Here is a 17,986-nt window from a genome sequence, read left to right as displayed (position 1 = left end):
AAGAACTATAAATAAGAAGCTATTATTATAGCCTTATTAAGCGCTTCTCTTTAAGGATTTATAAGGACTACTAGGTATCTTATTATCTTATAATAAGGACTATAGTAAATTAGGTAGGGAGGGAAACTTAAATATATTTAAAATATATTAATAATAAGTTAGTAAATTATAGAATAGGCTTAACTATATATTAGCTATTAGAACTATAGCCTAATATCTACTACTAGGAAAAAATATTATTTTAGTTAGGTACTACTAGAGGTAGACTCTATATATCTATAAGGTCTTCTAACTAGGGAGATATTAAATCTTTCTAGTAGTCCTGCTTTATATTCTATAGTTAAGCTATAGTTAAGCTAGATAAAGAAGTGTAGTAGGCATATTATAACCTATTCCTAACACGTTCCTAACATGTTCTAGGCGTTAATTATCTATAAGGGCAAGGATCTCTATTTAAAATCCTATATAAAGTTACCTTCTAAGTAATTATACTAATAGATATAGTAGTAATACCTTTTTTTACTATTATTTCTTTTAGTATATATATATATATACCTCCTCCTCCCTTAACACTATCTAATAGTAATATTAAGGAAGTAGTAAAGGTGTTATAGCCTATACTTACTCTATAGCTTATATAATATAAGTTGTTTGCAACCTATTATAAATATATTCCTAACTTATTATAGCCTAGTTCCTAAACTTAACCTAGCTCTAAACCTATCTCTAACTTAAAGGTTTCTATTCTATTAAAGAAATGTATATTAGCTTTGTAAATAAAGATAAAATCTTACATATTATAAAGTGTAAAAAGCTTCTATAGTTCCTATTTAAGAGTAGCCTTAGAGGAGTATACTATAAGTAGAGGATAAAGTATTAGGATCCTAAAACTATACGTGGTATAAGAGAATAGGTTTAGAACACATTACTAACACATTACTATAGGCGTATATATAGCAAATCTTTATATTAAGCTTAGGTAACTTAATTATTTACCTTTTTAAAGAGTAGGTATTAATTCTATTAGATTAAGATATATTCTAGATAGATATATTATATAAGAGGTTATATAGGGTATAGGTAGAGATTCTAATAGTAATCTTCTACTTATAGGAAAAGAAGCATATATATTAAGAATAGGTTTATAACACATTTCTAATATATTATAGTTATTATACTTAGCTAAATTATTATAGATAAGGATATAACTAAGATATATTAAGTTACTATTACTAACTTCTTTTAGAAGTATAAAGTACTTATAAAAAGATAAGTGTTATAGAGGTATATTTACTTATAGGGATTCTATAGGACTACTATTAATATATATAATAAGCAGATAATAGGCAAGTTTTATAGCGCACCGCAACCTATTTGTAACGTGTTTCTAACTTGTTTCTAGGACTTAGGCGCTATCTCTAGTTAATTAATCCCTATAAGCGTAACTAGCGCTAGCAACTTTAATCTTGTATAAGATTTTATTAAGTATATCTACAAAGAAGTATTTATAAAGTATATAAAAGAGAGCTAGATAATACTACCTCTTTACGTCTAAGTAAATTACTATAGGTATTAATAGTAGAGGAATACTTTTAGCTTGCTAACCTCCTCTTACGTAAGTAAACATATTCTAAACCTATTCTAAACATGTTCCTAACTTGTTCTTATATAATTAGAACACAAACCCTCTAAAGATACTTAAAACTAGGTAATCTATAAGAAAAACCTAGTAATTGCTACTAGGATTATATAATACTATAGTAAAATATTAAAAGAGGTATAGGAAAAACTAGAATCTTATTTAAATATAGCTAAGCAGGCAGGCTAGAAAGGATATAAAACTAGTAAGTATATAAGTATTCTTAAGGCTACTTAGAAGTAAGTTTATAACCTATTCTTAACCTATTAGAATTATATAAGTAATATTATATAGTGTATACTAGATAGATCTATAGGATATAAAAGAGTTTAAAGCCTAAAGTAAGTTTAGAATACGCTATAACTATAGAACTCCTAATAGGCTTAAGCAAAGGTACCTTAAAAAGCTTTAGAGGGGAGAAAGTAAGTCTTATACTAGTATTATATATATTTACTAATTAAAACATGTTTAGAATATATTTAGAATATATCCTATAATAATAATAACACTCTAGATAATAATAAAGCAAGTCTTGCTAATCTAACTTAACTAGATATATCTTAGTCCTAATAAGAAATAAAAGAGCACGCTTAAAAGCCTAAAGCTAGAGGGCAAGTAGTAGAGCAGTATTAGAAAGAAGTTTACTAGCCCCTTTTCTATCTTCTCTACTACTAGGCTCTTCTCCTCTACTAATAGTAACCTAAAGGTATGCTTTGCAAAATATATTTATAATATATTCCTAACTTATTATTAGTCTATAACTATAAACTTTATAATAAAAGGCTCTTCTTAGTAATTAGGCTCTAAAGGAGAGAAAAGAAAAGCTAGAGGTAGATAAGGAAGAACTTATATAGAAAAAGGCACTATTTAAATTATAAAAGGTATAGTTTAAACTTAAGAAAGAGATAGCTACTTTTTATATAAGGTAGGGTTAGTCTATAAATATAGTAACTAGTTCCTAACTAGTTCTTAATATATTCTAGTCTATTATATAAGTATATATAAGTAGATAAATATATATTCTTTCTTCTTCTCTTTCTTCTTCTTTCTTCTTACACTATATAAGAACTTTTTATATTTAAGAGTTTAATACTATTTTACTATCTATCTTTCTTAATATTATTAGATATAACTAGTTAATATAGTCTATAAAGATCTTTTAAAGTTAGTATATAATAGAACGCGTTAGGAACACGTTATAAACTTATTCTAATACTAAGTAGGATTTATACTAGCAATATATTAAGCTTAAGTCACTTCTATCTAATACTAGGGTATTCTCTCTTATAATATCCTACCTAAATAATAGGTGTATAGTATTTCCTAGCAAGCTTTTCTACTAGGCTATTTAGGCTAGATTAGGGGTATAGGAACTTTATAGAGTATATATATATATAAGTTAGAATATATTTATAATATATTAATAACTATTTTAGCGTTGCTTCTCTAATAGAGGTAATTTTATCTACTACCTTAAGAGGTATTATCCTAAGGTTTAAATAGCCCTAGTAAACTATAGTAGAACTATAATATAAGGTATTATAGAAGCAAGGATCTTCTATAGGAGCTTAATAGTAAATACTTAAGAATATGTTCTAAACACATTAATAATATATTCTCTGCTAGTAGAGTAGACTATACTAAGTGCCTCCTCTAAGGTTTAAGAACCCTCTAAGATAGCTAGTCTATAATAAGAAGTAGTAGCTAGAGTAGAGGCTAAAGAGGAAGTAGAGAGTAAAGAAGAGGAGTAAATAGTTGCTCCCCTTTATACTATAAATAATATTTAGTAAAAGTAGTAAAAAGGAGATATAAGTCTAGTCTCTTAAAATATATTTAGAATATATTAATAATATATTATAGCTAGATACCTATAAATACTAGATTCTTCTTTAATCTAAGGGACTACTAGAGCTTTATAATACCTATAAAAGTAAAAAGAAAAAGTTATATAGTATTAAAGGACCTTATAAAAGTAAATAGTACTTTACTTTTAGTAGATAGAAAAAAAAAAGAGAAAAGTAGAGAGTTTATTTTAGTAATTACTACTACCCCTTTAGGTTATATACTATTATATATTATTTATTAGAACCTATTCTTAATATATTCTTAATGTGTTCCTACTTATTACTATTATTATCTCCCTCCCCCTCTCTAGTATCTTCTCTATCCTCCTTATTCTCCCTAGGCTCTATAAAAGTATACTACAAGTAGAACTAGGTAGTATTCTAGTAGGAATTAGCAAGGTCTACACTAGTATTAAAGTAATAGTCTTAAAATATATTAGGAATAGGTTAATAATATATTATAAATAACTTACTATAGCTAGGATAATTATAAGCGTAGATAGTATAAGGAACCTAATAACCTTAAATCCTTAGTAGGGTAGATATAGTAATAAAGTTAAGCTATAACAAGTTAGTAACGTGTTTTTAATAGGTTCTTATAGGCTATACCTTATTATTATTATAGCTAGTATAAGTCTTTTTCTAAATTATATTTAGGAGGGTATTAGTATTTATAGAGGGGCCTATAGTAGCTACTAGCTAGGCTTAGAGAACTTCTATAAAATATATTAGTAATAAGTTTTAAATATATTCTAAATAACTTATAGTAAGGAGTATTCTAGTAATTATATATAACCTTTATATAAAAGTCTATATATATTAGTATAATAAGTTAAGAATAGGTTAATAATATATTTACTCTTTGCCTTATAGACCTCTATTATAGAAGGCTAGCTAGTCTTCTTAACCCTACTAACCTTATAGTAGGCTATATTAAGCCTATAATCTTTTTTAGTATAGGTATATAAAGTGCCCCTAGTACCTAGAATAGCCTAAGAATATTAGAACTTATTTAGAATATATTTAGAACCTATTCTTACTCTATATAAGGTGCCCTTATTATTAATCTTAGTATAGTAGTAGCGCTCTCTACTCTCTATCTTAACTACCCTATTAGGGCTAACTATAGGCTATACCCTAATATTATCTAGGATATAGCTAAGGGTAAGGTACTATTAATAGTGCTTTTATAACCTATTAAGAATATATTCTAAATATATTTTAATCTACTTATATAGGATATAAAGGATACGTTAGTAATAGGTATAGTAGTAGTAGCTTATAGTATTACTAGTATAGAATATATTTAGAATAGGTTTAGAACATATTATAAAATCTTATAGTATAATATTTAGTTAACCTTACTTAGCTAGCTAGTAGAGCTTGGTATAGCCTAACCCTATGCTAAATACAAGTTCACGCAGCGCTAATTCCATGGTCATATAAACTGCGCCCTCGATTAGTGCAGTAAAATAGGATTTGCGAAACGATCTTAGGAATTCCTTGGTAGGGAAGCCCAAGAGTCATTGTACGATCCAAGTGGGGCGACATACATGATGATGGCGTCACCCTTGATATTATGCGTGGTGTGAGAGAGCTGAGAGTCAGGAGGTATCAGCTGCGAAAGCTGTTACGACGATTGATGGCTCCAGATTCTCAGATTCTGGGGTTCGGCTACCAACGTCTGGTCCAAATGGGTCGTCTCGGGGACGGAAGCCTTGATCCGAACTACTCTTTCGTCATCCCGCAGCAACCATGCACTATGCATTACTAAGTATCGAAGACTTACAAGGTATAGCAGATCATGTCATCCCTGGACCCTGTGTGTGTGCTCTGAACAAGATGGAACCTGGCGCTCCTGAGCATCGTTCGTAGACCGAATGAGCCCAGGTAAGGATCGGCAGTCATCAAGTTGTCGGCGACCTCGTTCAATCGCCATCATACATGACGTTGTATTTGCACTACCAGGCCATCACCATGTCTCTCCTCCGGCTGTGAAAAATCAGATCAATGGAGAGGAAGAGGACAAAGAAAAGTCAAAGGGGGTCGGGCTATTGGGGATGCGCGTTGGACGGCACTACGTCGGATGACCGACCGATAGCCTGGAACGCGATCTCGAACGGCTTCGTCATTGCTTCTTCCCGAAAAAAGGGCCGTTGCGATCCAAAGTAGACACAGTCCTAGATAGTCGGAACCCTTGTTTTGCCCCCCGAGACGGTCCTCATTTCAACAAAATGCCGCGACCGCTCCTTGTCTTAGTGACCAACACACTCGTTGCCGCCTCATGCAGCAACTCACCCCACCCCCGGAGGACGGGCCTGAGCAGCCTTTGATGTGTACGCCTCGAGACTGTCAAGACTGGACACTTGACCTGCCGCAAACCGACCATGTCCGCTTCTTCCGTGCGACCAATTGGGCCCGCACCAGACTGGGACCTGTGGAATGCTGGAGTCCAAGTCTACGCCTCTTCACAGGCTTCGTGCTGGCAGACTCGAACCCAGTCTGCCTTTGGTGGGGTCCGGTAGAGGAACTCACCGCCATCTACAATGAGCATTATGCCGCCCTGGCTGGACCACTTCACCCGAGGCTCATGGGTGCCACCTTCAAAGAAGGCTATCCCGAACTCTGGGACTCGATCAGCGTCTACTTTACAACCGCAAAGAAGACTGGACTAGGCCAAAGCTATCCATCAGCCGTCTCGACCATTGTGGAGCGCAAGGGATGGCGAGAGGAGGCGTTCTTTTCTGGTAGCTTCGTGCCTGTCGGATGCTCTCCCGAAGCAGAGGGCTTCATCAACACCACGTAGGTGCAGGGAAATCTTGGTTGATTCGGGATCGCTGCAGGCCATTCGGGGCAATCTCATAGTCTCGCATCCAACTGACGGCAAACCATAGTTATGAAGTCACCGCCCAGGCACTCTCCGAACGACGAAGCTCGATGCTAAACCTGCTTGGCTCAGTCTCCGCGAAAGATGTCGGAACTGTCTACTCTCATATCCTCAAAACACTTGCAACGAATCCAAAGGATGTTCCCTTGGCCATGCTCTATCGGCTGCAGGAAGTTGAGAATTCGAACATTTTGAGGTTGCATGGACAGATTGGACTTCCGGACGGACATGGACTCAAGATCCAAAGCGCGACCATCGACAGCGAAGAAGGACTGATCCCCGACTTGCGACGAGCTGGTTCTGATGTCGCCATCATTGACTATGACGAGCGATTCGACGGTGTCTCGTGGAAGGGTTGGGGAGAGCCTTCGCAGAAAATAGTCATTGTACCCATCATATGCGCATCCCGTCTGTTTGGCTATCTTGTTGTCGGGACAAATCCATTTCGGCCCCAGGATGAGTTCAGTGGCCAGCTCATCCGAGATCTTGGTCGTATGGTATCGAGCATTGTGTCCTCTGCGAACGATTCAGAATTGAGCAAGAAGCGCCAGGAACAACTAGAAGCGGATCTCGCTTTTAGCGATCTCAAACTGCGGCATCTCATCGACCACGCATCCGTGGGCATGTGTCATGTCTCTCGGGACGGTTGCTTGCTCTGGGCGAACGATCATTATTACAAACTAGCCGGACAAAGCGCAAATAATCACGACACTGGCGATTGGGACTTTCTCGACATGTTCCACGAGGAAGATCGCAGCAAAGCAGAAGCTATTTGGGAGGACCTCGTCAAAGGTGCAGACCACGTTACGGCCGAAATGCGCATAAAGCGAATGTATAGTCCACCGTCTGGTGACCCAGAACCAGCTCAATTGCAAGTTCTAGCTTTCCCGTATCGCGACGAAACTGGCTGTGTAAGATCAGTCATGGCGTGCACGACGGACATTAGCCGCCTGAAGTGGGCGCAGACATTCCAAGCTCGACTAGCCGCAGAGGCAAGAGAAGCGAAACGCCAGCAGGAGGCCTTTATTGATGTCGTGTCCCACGAGATGCGAAATCCGCTCAGCGCAATCGTGCATTGTGCGGATGCTATCACCATTGCCGTGCAGGAATGCCAGACTCAGCTTGCAAATATTCCAGAATCGTGCGTGGAGGCACTCGACGAAAGCCTGCAAAGCGCGAAGATTATCCTACAATGTGCTCACCACCAAAAGCGTATCATCGATGATGTCCTCACGCTGAGCAAGCTGGATTCAATGCTCTTATCGATAACACCCGTCGCAGTCAAGCCAGCCAAGTTGATAGACTCCATTGTCAACATGTTTGAGGCTGAACTCAAATCTAACCAAATCACCTACAATGTCAATCCTGACCCATCACTCTCGAATCTGGACATTGACTATCTTTGCTTCGATCCTTCGCGCGTCACCCAAGTCTTTATCAATCTCCTCACCAACGCTATCAAATTCGTTACACCTGCAAAGGAACCACAAATCTCAATACGATTCGGTGCTTGCCTTGACAATCCACGGTCTTTGTTCCCGGAGAATATGTTCTGGGCAACAGACCGTAGATCATACAACGATCCGACGAGTAGTCCAGAGTGGGGAGCTGGCGAGGAAGTTTATCTGACATTCAGCGTCAAGGATTCTGGCATCGGCCTGAAACAAAAAGAAATCCACAAGATCTTTGAGCGATTCCGGCAGGCGAGCGTCAAGACACATGTACAATATGGTGGTAGCGGCCTTGGTTTGTTCATTTCAAAAGAACTCACAGAGAAGCAAGGTGGCGAGATTGGTGTGTCTTCCGTCTTCGGCCAGGGCTCGACATTTGGATTTTACGTCAAGACACGCCGAGCCAAAAGACAGCCGCAAATCTTGAATGGCGGTTGCAACTCGGATGGATCTGAAACAGCAGCTGGACCGCTCCACGTTCTATTGGTGGAGGACAACTTGATCAACCAGAAGGTTTTGGGCAAACAACTGAAGAAAGCAGGCCTGGAAGTGGAAGTGGCAAATCATGGCTTGGAAGCTCTGGACACCCTAGCAAAACAGTCATTTGATGTAGTGCTCATGGATCTGGAGATGCCAGTGCTTGATGGACTTGGTGCAATGCGCCAGATCCGCAATAGAGAACTTCTCGGAGAGGGTCTAGCGAAGATGAAAGGATCAAGCCAGACAGGGGGTGAACGGCTGCCAATCATTGCTGTGACTGCGAATGTTCGAAAAGAGCAGATTGATACTGCTATCGCGGCTGGTGCAGTACGTAGGGATACATTGTGGCCTTGGTCATCTGCTAACAGCATACAGGATCGCGTTATGCAAAAGCCCTTCAAGGCCGCAGATCTTGTCTACATGATGAAGACATTGCTCCCATTGAAAGACCAAGTTTCCGAAGAATCTCCGCCGCAGAAGGGTTCACAAGCAACATTAGTTGACCGGACAAAGCAGAAGATTTCATGAGAGATTTGGTCCAAAGTAAAGACGGCAAGGACTAGTGGGGAAATACTGCGCTGCCATATAGTGTCGTCATTATCGACATGCGGTAGCCAGGCTGCGGCAATCAGGCCGTATCGGAGCATGCCCAGAAGCGTGTTGCATATCAAGCGACCAGCACAGGGGCCGCATTTGATCACACCGCACTACGAAGGACGACTCTTTCGAGCCAGATTTCTATCGTGGCTTCGGTAGTAGATGTGCATCTGCGAGGATACAATGAGGACTACCTTTTGGTTAGGAGAGGCGACAGGAAGGTGGGTGTTGAAGTATGACTTGGAGACAAGAGTCCAACATAGAAATGGCCATACCAGAGTGGGTGGTGAGAGATGGAAAGACACGGAGAATAGAGAAGGGCAGCACGTGAGCCGGGGATTGGGATACCTTGGACTTGCTTGGACACGTCATCACGTGTTGACGTGGAGGAACATTGCGCTAGGACACAACTTGGCCATAGGTAGGGTAGCAGGGTATTTGCATGAGCACCTCCATGCAAGGCATACCGCCAGGCTCATCTAGAGTATTACTCTACTTCACTCCAGACAGTCAGGCATAGTGGCATCGGCTCTCGATACGAGGTGCAACCTCCAGACCAGCTCTAAGATGATTTCAAAATCTGACTCATGGCCAGTCATCACACAAGTTTGCAGACAGTAGTAATATCATGCCGCCCATCTTGAATCAATGCCAACAGCATATACCTCCTACTCTAGTTCCATCTCTTTCTGAAGCACCACAGCATCATTCCTCCCACAATCTACAAGCATGCAGTCCCCAATCCACACTCGGCGCCTGACACTCGTCCGCCTACACGACACAAGCCCGGGATCCCAGCACATCCAATGGTACCACGAGAACTGGTCCGACGTCGCCGCCACATCCTGGAGTCTCCGCGGCGCCTCCAAATCGCTCGAAGAAAGCGGAGAGCGCATGGTGCAGCAACTCACCGAGACCTCCATCCTCTTCTACGCCGTATTTGCCAAGCCATCCGAGGGCGAGGTCGCACTGCACAAGGAAGGACATGTAGAACTAGGTCGACATCTCGGCAGCATAAGCCTACGTCGACAGAATGGTGGACCGACACTGCAGCCTCCAGGCCCCAGCACCACCACAGAGGATGCATCATCTGCACATGCTACAACGGATCTCCAAGTCCTAGGCTACGCATTCTTTGAGGCAGCGAGGGGGAAGGGGTATGCGGCGGAAGCAACTGGTGCAGTACTTGACGCGTATGCAGCATTTGTTGCGCCTGAGAAAGCGGTGACGAGCACGAGGTTCTACATTGAAGCTTGTGTGGATGAGGAGAACCCAGCGAGTAAGGGCGTGTTGAGGAAGTTGGGGTTTACGGAGGTCGGGTGGAAAGACGAGAAGGAGAAGGTGTTTTTGAATGGGGCGTGGAGGGAAGGGGGGTATTGGGTTTGGGGGCTGTATGTTTGATGGACGGGGTGTGTTTGCGTGCATGACTGGATTGGCCGATCATCCTAGGTATCTGGAATATGGCGAGATGGCTAGCATTATGGAAATTCAAGATGCAATTCCAAGAGAATGGTATGTACCTTGTCCGCCTCATGTACCTACCGAGTAGGAAATCCATGGCGCAACGAACCCCTGCGTCATGATCTACACCAGCTCTCTTCACCCAAACCACCAACCACGTCACTAGCGCCCCAACGCGCTTTCACACGCGTCCCCCAACCCACCGACTTTCACCACACCACGCCATGCTTCCCTTCCGACGTATCTGAAAGGAAACCAGCCCTTCCGCCTCCACCAAAAAGACAAAATCATGGACGCGCCCTCTCTCCAACTCAACCTCGAGATCCGCGACGCGGTTGTAAAATCCTTTGCGACGCGGCGACCCGTCCTACACCACTTGAACGCGGATACCTCATGGCTGCTGCAGATACCACGGCCGGCGAATGCAGTCAAGCACGGCAGTCGCATCTACTACAACGTGCTGATTGACCCGTGGTTTGTTGGTGGCCAGTCGGATGTCGCGCGCTGGTTCTCGCAGCAGTATCATGCGACGGAGAGTGCGGTGAGGAGTGTGGCGGAGGTGGAAGAGTTGGCACGGCAGGTGGAGATACTGGCGGGGGGGCTGAGGGTAGGGGGAAGAAGGGGGAAGGGGAGGGGGAGGTTGATGGACGAAGACGAGGCGGAGGAGAAGGAGGAGTCGTTTATAGATGTTGTGGCGATTAGCCATGAATTTACGGATCATTGTCACAAGGAGACGCTGTTGGAGCTGCATAGCGATGTACCCGTCTTTGCGACCGAGGTGAGTTTGAAGAAAGAAAACCCCCCCAAGATGATTCCACACACTGCAACCCATCAACCAACCTACCAAGCAACCTACTAACCATTCCCATTCACCAGCAAGCCGCAACCCTCATATCCTCCTGGTCCCACTTCCGCACCGTAACCCCCACCCCAACCTTCCCCACCCACGCAGACTGGCACGACTACTCCCTCCCCCCGCTCCCCACCTGGCTCAGCATCTCGCGGCTCACAGCCCCAAAAGACAGCCTCTTCTACCACTCCGCCCTCCTCATCACCTTCGCAACCCACCCCTTCCTCCCCAACACCACACCCAAAAAACAACGCCCCTCCCTCTCGATCCACGGCGACACCGCCGACGACACCCACTACTCCCCCTCGGCCTCTGAACCCGCAGAATGCATCGTCTACACCCCGCACGGCATTCCCCACCAAGCACTCTCCCCCATCCCCACTGCAGACCCCCCTTTACACACCCTCGCCTTCCTCCACGGTCTCCACGACGTTTCCATCTCCGCCGCCCAACAACTCAATCTCGGTGCGCGCAACGGCTTGCTCGCCCAGCGCCTACTGCGCGCCAAGTACTGGGTTGCGACGCATGACGAGGTGAAGAAGGGTGGCGGGTTGGTGTCGTGGTTTCTGCGCCGCAGGGTCTGGACGGTGCAGGAGGCGCTGCGGGAGGTTGGAGGTCAAGGGGTAGGGGAGTTGGAGGATGTGAGATTTCAGGATTTGGGAAATGGAGAGAGTAGGATTTTGGAGTGAGGGTTGTCGATATGACGTTGAATTTTTGATTCTCGTTTTTCTTTTGGCTTTTGTTTTGGTATGCGGGTTTGAAAGCGAGTGAAGCGCATTTGTTGGATTTTGCCTTTATTGTCTCTCCTCCCTTTTCTCTTCACCTTTCCTCCCTCGCGTTTGGACAGGGAGAGCATGTGTATACCCCGGATTATCCCTGCATCACCACATAGCCAGCCAGCCAGCCTGTTTTCCATCCTCTTGCACATCCTTGTATACACTCTGATCCTTGTATCTCTCTGTTCCAACTTAGCACTGCATTGCAACGGAGCCGACTCGCAAAGAAACTCTGCTAGTCTTCTCCAAATCAAACAGTTTATTCATGTCCAGCGCACTACCTTGAACAGACAAGCGCCCATGTTTTTGGTACATTTCAAACCCATCTTGTCCACCCTCGACGCTTGTTCGTTCTAGAATCACAGACTTTATTTTGCCCTTCTGTTTCCACCACGATAGCATCGGCATAGTCAGACTTGATTTCTTCACTCGGACAAGCATACAGACATACACACAAGCACACACACCACCAAGCCAAGTCAAATCAAATGAATAAAACCGAGACACACATTCTATTCCCCCTCCCCCTCCCCTCCAACCCGCAAACTCGGCGAGCGCCCTTACCAAAACAAACCCATCAAACCCATTGCTTTTCTTCAGTATACATACACATATCGCAGTGACCAGGAAGCCTGGTGTTAAGGGTGGGGGTAGGTGGAAGTAGAACTGGAACTGAAAATCAATCCAGGAACGTTTTTTGTTCCTCTCATCTAGCCAGCCACCAAACAACCACGTCATAATGCATGGAAAAAAACACACGATGATGTAGTTGCGCGGGGAAAAGGGGGGCAAGACAACCCCCAATTCAAAATGTGTACATATTTCTTCAGCTCAAAGGTACATCGCACCATCGGGCCATTTCTATTAAAGCTACTGGGGAAAACAATAAGCAGGATCCTCCTCGAGGAGCGGAGGGGGGGGGGTTACAACCACCATCACCCCTACCATCACCCCTACCACTACTACTACCACTACCACCATCACCAACAACAACAATAATAAAGTATCCATCAAAATTACTAGACGTAAAAAACAAACACCGGGCCATGCATGCGCAAAAACAAATGCTGCCAAAAGTAGCCCGTTTCGACGCCGACATATCATTCGGGGCAGGGGGAAGGGGGACATGTCGTAGCTCGCATCACAGGCAATGTAGACCCAAGGGGGATTGGGGAAGAAGGGGCTCCAATTTTGTTATAAAAACAGGGTGTCGTGACGATCAAGACACGGAAAAAAAAAAGGCCAAGGTTGCAAATGTGCAAGGGTAGGGGCGGCAGGGAGATAGGCGTGGGGGATAGACTGGGTGTGCACCTTGGGTCGAAAAAAGGGGGGAATGAGAATTTTGGGGTAATTAGGAAGAAGGCAAGGAGTCGTTGTACTTTGTGGCAAACTCTTCGGCGAGTTCTGGCGACTTGACTGCGTATAGGATGGATTGCAGACCACCTTCCTTGGCTGGCTTGGATGTGAGGACCATCTTCTTGCTGCTACCCGTCACGGTGGCGCGGATCGAGGGAAGGATGGAGTAGTTGAGAGGGGTTGATCCGTTGGGAAGGCGGATGCGAACAAAGCACTTGGCAGTCTTCTTGTCTTTGAGAATCCAGATGGGTCCCTTTGCCAGGTTTGCCCAAGTTTTTTGTTTGCCGTCATCAACCTGATGCTTGGCAAGCACGACGTCTGTGTGGAAAATCACGTCATTTGCATTAGTCTCCTCTGGAGTAAGTTGCGAAAAGTCGACCTGTGTTGCCTGGCCTTCCTCCTCCTCATCGTTCTCCGCAGCAGACGCATTGGTATCGCCCTCCGAGAGAGGTGTTCCGGCGCGGGAAGAGAAGACCGATGATGGCATGGAGCTTGCACTGGAAAGCCCTGCGCTTAGTGGCAACAATGACGATCCGCCAGTAGATGGAGCAAAGTTGAAAAGTGACGTGGGTGGTGGTTTGGCTGGAGTGGTTGAGAATTCGCCCGGTGCAGGGGTGGCAGGCTGGAACTGGAAGAGAGGTGCTGAACCCTTCTTATCGGTAGCTGGAGTCTCATTGAATTTAATGGGAGTTCCAGGCTTGAACGTTTGGTCACCGGCAAACGTATCAGGCTTGGGGCTAGAGGGTTTCGAGCTGGCAGCGCCGAAATCGAAAAAGGAGAATGGCTTGTTTGTCGGGGTTTGTGCGCCGCTCGACTGTCCAAAAGCAAATGTACTACCGTCACCCTTCTCGGAACCGGAATCATTGGAGTCATCTCTCGTCATCCTTGAAAGAAGACTGCCCTTGGAGCTATCCCCAGTTTCTTGCTTCTTGCCTCTTGCGCTCTCCCCAAACGACTCGTCCTTCTCAACCGCAGAGTCACCGCTTTGGCGTGTTGGCGGCGTCATGGGCTCACCTGAACCAACAGGTTGGTGTTCACCATTGTCTTCATCAGACTCTTCTTCATGGTTTGAAGATGGACCAGATGAAAGATGCCCAAATATGTTGGCAGATGTAGGGGCATTGCTTGCCGTGAAAAGCACAGGTTGGCTACCAGTGGACGATGCGGGACTACCAGCACGAGGTGTGGAGGCATTCGAGGCCGATGTTGGGGCAACAGGCTTCTTCAGAGTTGAAAAGGGGTTAGCTGAGGTAGGAGTGGCGGTACCGGACGACGTTGCTGAGCCAACAGCACCGAAGCTGGGGGTACTTTCTGCGACCTGCCTACTCGCTTTGGCGATGCGCTCAGCCTCCTCTTTATCATACCTAGCAGACCACTCTTCCTCGGTCTCGTCATCTTCATCAAAATCCTCTGCCATCGCCTTGGCCTTTCGCTCCGCGTAAAGCTCTTCATAGGTTTTCGCTCCCTTCTTGAACTGGCTCATGAAGTTGCCACCACTCGAAGAACCGGTTGAGGGCTTGAAACCACCTACTGGCGTACTTCCAAAGCTAGGCTTGAAGCCAGAGGATGAAGACGCAGTGGAGGTAAAGAGGGAAGGAGTGAAGCCTGATGCCGCTGGGGTCGATTTCGTTGGCTCAATTGGCGCCTTATCGGCCTTCTGTGGGGTAAAGAGGCCCGATCCTGCAGATGAGGACGAAGACTTGGTTCCGTTGATGGCCTTGGCGAACATGTTTGATGTTGATGTTGCCGTCGGTTGCAGGCTCGGCGTAGGGGCAGAGGGTTGAGGGGTTGGTGTTGCGGGTGCATCACCACCACGAGCCCGCTTGGATAGCGAGGGATCCTGATTCTCATAACTGTCCTCGGCTACCTTGCGTTTTACTGATAAAGCTGATTCAGTTCCGGTGACTCCATTGGCAGCTGCACGTTGCTTCCTTGCGTTGTCGATCCTCTTCTTGATATCGGAAGCATGTTGGTAGTGCCACAAGGAGATGGCAGACCAGTCCGCCGGCAAAGGTAAACTGATGAGCTGCTGTCTGTACCTGTCGTTTAATAACTGAAGTTGCGCAGTTAACTCTGCGATATGGTGATGGACTCCGTTCGTATCTAGAGCAGCTAGCGAACCTGGCTGAGGCCATGACTTGGGAACAAGAACCTTGGGAACCTTTGGTAACTCCGAAGCTCTGGATGTACCAGCACTGGCACCAGTGAAGGTCGAAGGCTGAGGAGCTGGAGATGCTGCGGGTGTCTCCTTAGGCGCACTGAACAAATTGGGACGTTCACTTGCTGGTGTGGATTGCTGATTGAAGGGGTTGGACTCCCTAGGGGTGCTCTGCGCCTCCTTGGGTGCCTCCTCTGAGGATTTATTGGGGGTTGAAAACCCCGAAGTTTTGGGATCCATCTTGAATGCCTCCGGATTGAAGATGGACGATTCCGACGACGACGACGTGAAAGGCTTGGCAAAGAGGCCAGTGCCCGGCTTCGATTGCACAGTATTGAACGCGGGCTTGTCTACATCAGCCGTCTTTGCAGGCTGTGGCGTGCTGAATGCATTGAACAAGCCTGGCTTCGATGCGCCAGGCCCATGGGAGGAATCTGAAGGCGTTTTAGAATCACCAGACGAGCCGTCTTTCTTCTGTGCAGCTCCAAAACCGCCAAATCCTGAGAAAGTCGGTGCCGGCGCCGCTGTGGGTGTACTCGCCGGCTTTGTGAGCGATGCAAAAGGGTTTGCCTTTGGTGTCTCGGAGGATGCATCATTATTTTGCTTCGATGGAGTGAGACCGCTGAACAGGTTGTTTGACGTCGAGGTGGCCTTTTCCTGAGCCTGTGGAGTGAAGCTTGGAGTGAACAGTGAAGGTTTCACGCTCGTTGATTCTGACGCAGGTGCCAGGTTTGCAAATGGATTGCCAGCTGGCGTTGATGCTGGCGCAGGCGCACTGAAGCTCGCTGTCGGGGCGCTTGATGTATTCAACGCACTGGGCGCAGGCGTGTCATTCTTCGGTGCGGTAGGATTGAAGCTGAATAGGCCTGATGTAGGCGCTGGCGCTGTTGCTGGCGCTGTGCTACTTGGTGTCGCAGCACTAGAAGCACCAAAAAGTGTGGGCGTGGATACGTTGCTGTTGGAAGTCGCCGAGGCGAAGTTGAGAGAGTTGGAAGCAGGTGCAGGTGCAGTCGCAGCAAAGCCTGTTGACGCTTGCGCACTCGTGGAAGTACCGCCGAACATGCTGTTCTGTGCCTGCTGTGATGGGGGATCCTTATTCGGTGTGCTCGATCCGAAGTTGAAAGCGTTGTTTTGTGCTGGCGGTGCTGTCTGGGTAGACGCACCGGATCCACCGAACATGGTGCTTGTTGCTGGCGGTGCTGTCTGAGTGGACGCGCCGAATCCAGAAAACAGGCTGCCTGTTGCCGGCGTTGCGTTGCCGGGGGCAGGAGAGCCAAATGTGAAAGGTGTCGAGGCTGGTGCGGTAGTCGTCGCAGCCTTTGGCGCATCGGTAGCGGTGGTGGTGCTGCTGAAGAGGCTGCTTTGAGAAGCGCTGCTGGTGTGTGCGAACAAGTTGTTCTGAGATGCATTGCTAGTTGGCGCAAACATGTTGTTGTTCTGTGGTGCGCTGCTAGTCGCCCCAAATATACTATTGGCCTGTGGTGCGCTGCTAGTCGCTCCAAACATGGTATTGCTCTGAGTGGCATTGCCAGTCGCTCCTCCAAACATGCTGCCTGACGGTGCTGAGTTTGTGTTGTTTTGTGTGGGTCCACCAAACAGGCTACTCGGGCCTTGCGAGCTGAAGAGCGATGAGCCGCCGAATGCTGGCGTTGATGTGTCTCCGTTCTTCGCAGGCGCGGGCGCAGATGCTCCAAATGGGTTGTTGCTGACGGACCCAACGGAGAAGTTGAAACCGTTGGAAGAGGGCGGCTGGGGATTGAAGTTGGTGCCCGGTGTGCTGGTGCCGAAGGCTGGAAAAGAGGAATTCGAGAAGTTGTTGCTCGGTGCTGGCGGTTGTGCAGGCGGGAAGCTGTTGGTTGTGCCGGCTCCAAAGACATCATTGCTGCCATTATTCGCTGCCCCGAAGCCAGTGAAGGAGCTGGTACCGTTCTCGCCGGGCGCGGGCGATCCGAAGCCGCCTAACGGACTGCCAAAGTTGGCGCTTTGTGACATGCCCTGCATCTCCAGGTCAGTATCAGAGTAGGTACAAGTGCCAATGTCCGCTTGAGGCGCCTGGCACAGTTCCTTCTGGCGACGACGCCTGGCCTCGGCCTTGCGCCATTCGATCGTATATCTCGCTGGCGGTGGCGGCATAGCGCCGGCGGTAGGAAGGATACGGTCGAGGATGTGCAGCTGTACTACGGAAGGGGACTTTTACTCACGGAGGATGCGCCTGGTCGTCGCGGCTTTACGCTCTTGATTCTAGAGGACAAAGAGTCAGCGTATGAAAAGATGGATGAGGGACAAAGGGCGCTGTGACGCGACAAGACAAGGTGGCCGCGTCGCGGTGCGCTTCGTCACAGTCAGGGCAGACGTACTTGCGGGCTGCCATCTGTGCTGCCGTGGCCCGCTTGGGCGGATCTGGAGGCCCATCACGGTCCTGGTAAGGGTCGTCCGGCCGGCCTTGAGAAAAGAGGTTGGCTCGCTTGGCCGACATGGTCGCGTGGA

The 17,986-nt window shown here is 46.2% G+C and overlaps 4 protein-coding genes across 4 annotated transcripts; 3 read left to right on the top strand and 1 right to left on the bottom strand.

Moving 5' to 3' along the window:
* Positions 1 to 5,656: 5,656 nt before the first annotated feature.
* IAQ61_001100 (uncharacterized protein) lies at positions 5,657 to 8,829 on the top strand (the record flags this gene model as incomplete). The annotated part of the gene is made up of 3 exons (XM_003841125.2): positions 5,657 to 6,285; positions 6,378 to 8,628; positions 8,677 to 8,829. The coding sequence occupies exons 1-3, from the start codon at positions 5,768 to 5,770 to the stop codon at positions 8,827 to 8,829; spliced, it is 2,922 nt and encodes a 973-aa protein (XP_003841173.1). The 5' UTR covers positions 5,657 to 5,767.
* A 798-nt stretch (positions 8,830 to 9,627) lies between these two features.
* Positions 9,628 to 10,299, top strand: IAQ61_001099 (uncharacterized protein; the record flags this gene model as incomplete). Its single annotated transcript, XM_066094973.1, has 1 exon — positions 9,628 to 10,299. One exon carries the CDS (start codon positions 9,628 to 9,630, stop codon positions 10,297 to 10,299), a length of 672 nt encoding a protein of 223 aa, XP_065955281.1.
* Positions 10,300 to 10,648: 349 nt separating this feature from the next.
* IAQ61_001098 (uncharacterized protein) lies at positions 10,649 to 11,898 on the top strand (the record flags this gene model as incomplete). The annotated part of the gene is made up of 3 exons (XM_066094972.1): positions 10,649 to 10,900; positions 11,090 to 11,137; positions 11,236 to 11,898. 3 exons carry the CDS (start codon positions 10,649 to 10,651, stop codon positions 11,896 to 11,898), a joined length of 963 nt encoding a protein of 320 aa, XP_065955280.1.
* Positions 11,899 to 13,336: 1,438 nt separating this feature from the next.
* IAQ61_001097 (uncharacterized protein) lies at positions 13,337 to 17,975 on the bottom strand (the record flags this gene model as incomplete). Its single annotated transcript, XM_066094971.1, has 3 exons — positions 13,337 to 17,494; positions 17,701 to 17,740; positions 17,857 to 17,975. The coding sequence occupies 3 exons, from the start codon at positions 17,973 to 17,975 to the stop codon at positions 13,337 to 13,339; spliced, it is 4,317 nt and encodes a 1,438-aa protein (XP_065955279.1).
* Positions 17,976 to 17,986: the final 11 nt, after the last annotated feature.

This window comes from Plenodomus lingam, assembly GCF_022343315.1.
Source record: "Plenodomus lingam strain CAN1 chromosome Unknown contig_11, whole genome shotgun sequence".
Taxonomy (NCBI): domain Eukaryota; kingdom Fungi; phylum Ascomycota; class Dothideomycetes; order Pleosporales; family Leptosphaeriaceae; genus Plenodomus; species Plenodomus lingam.
Note: the sequence above shows the minus strand (reverse complement) of the source record. Positions and strands in the feature narration are given on the sequence as shown.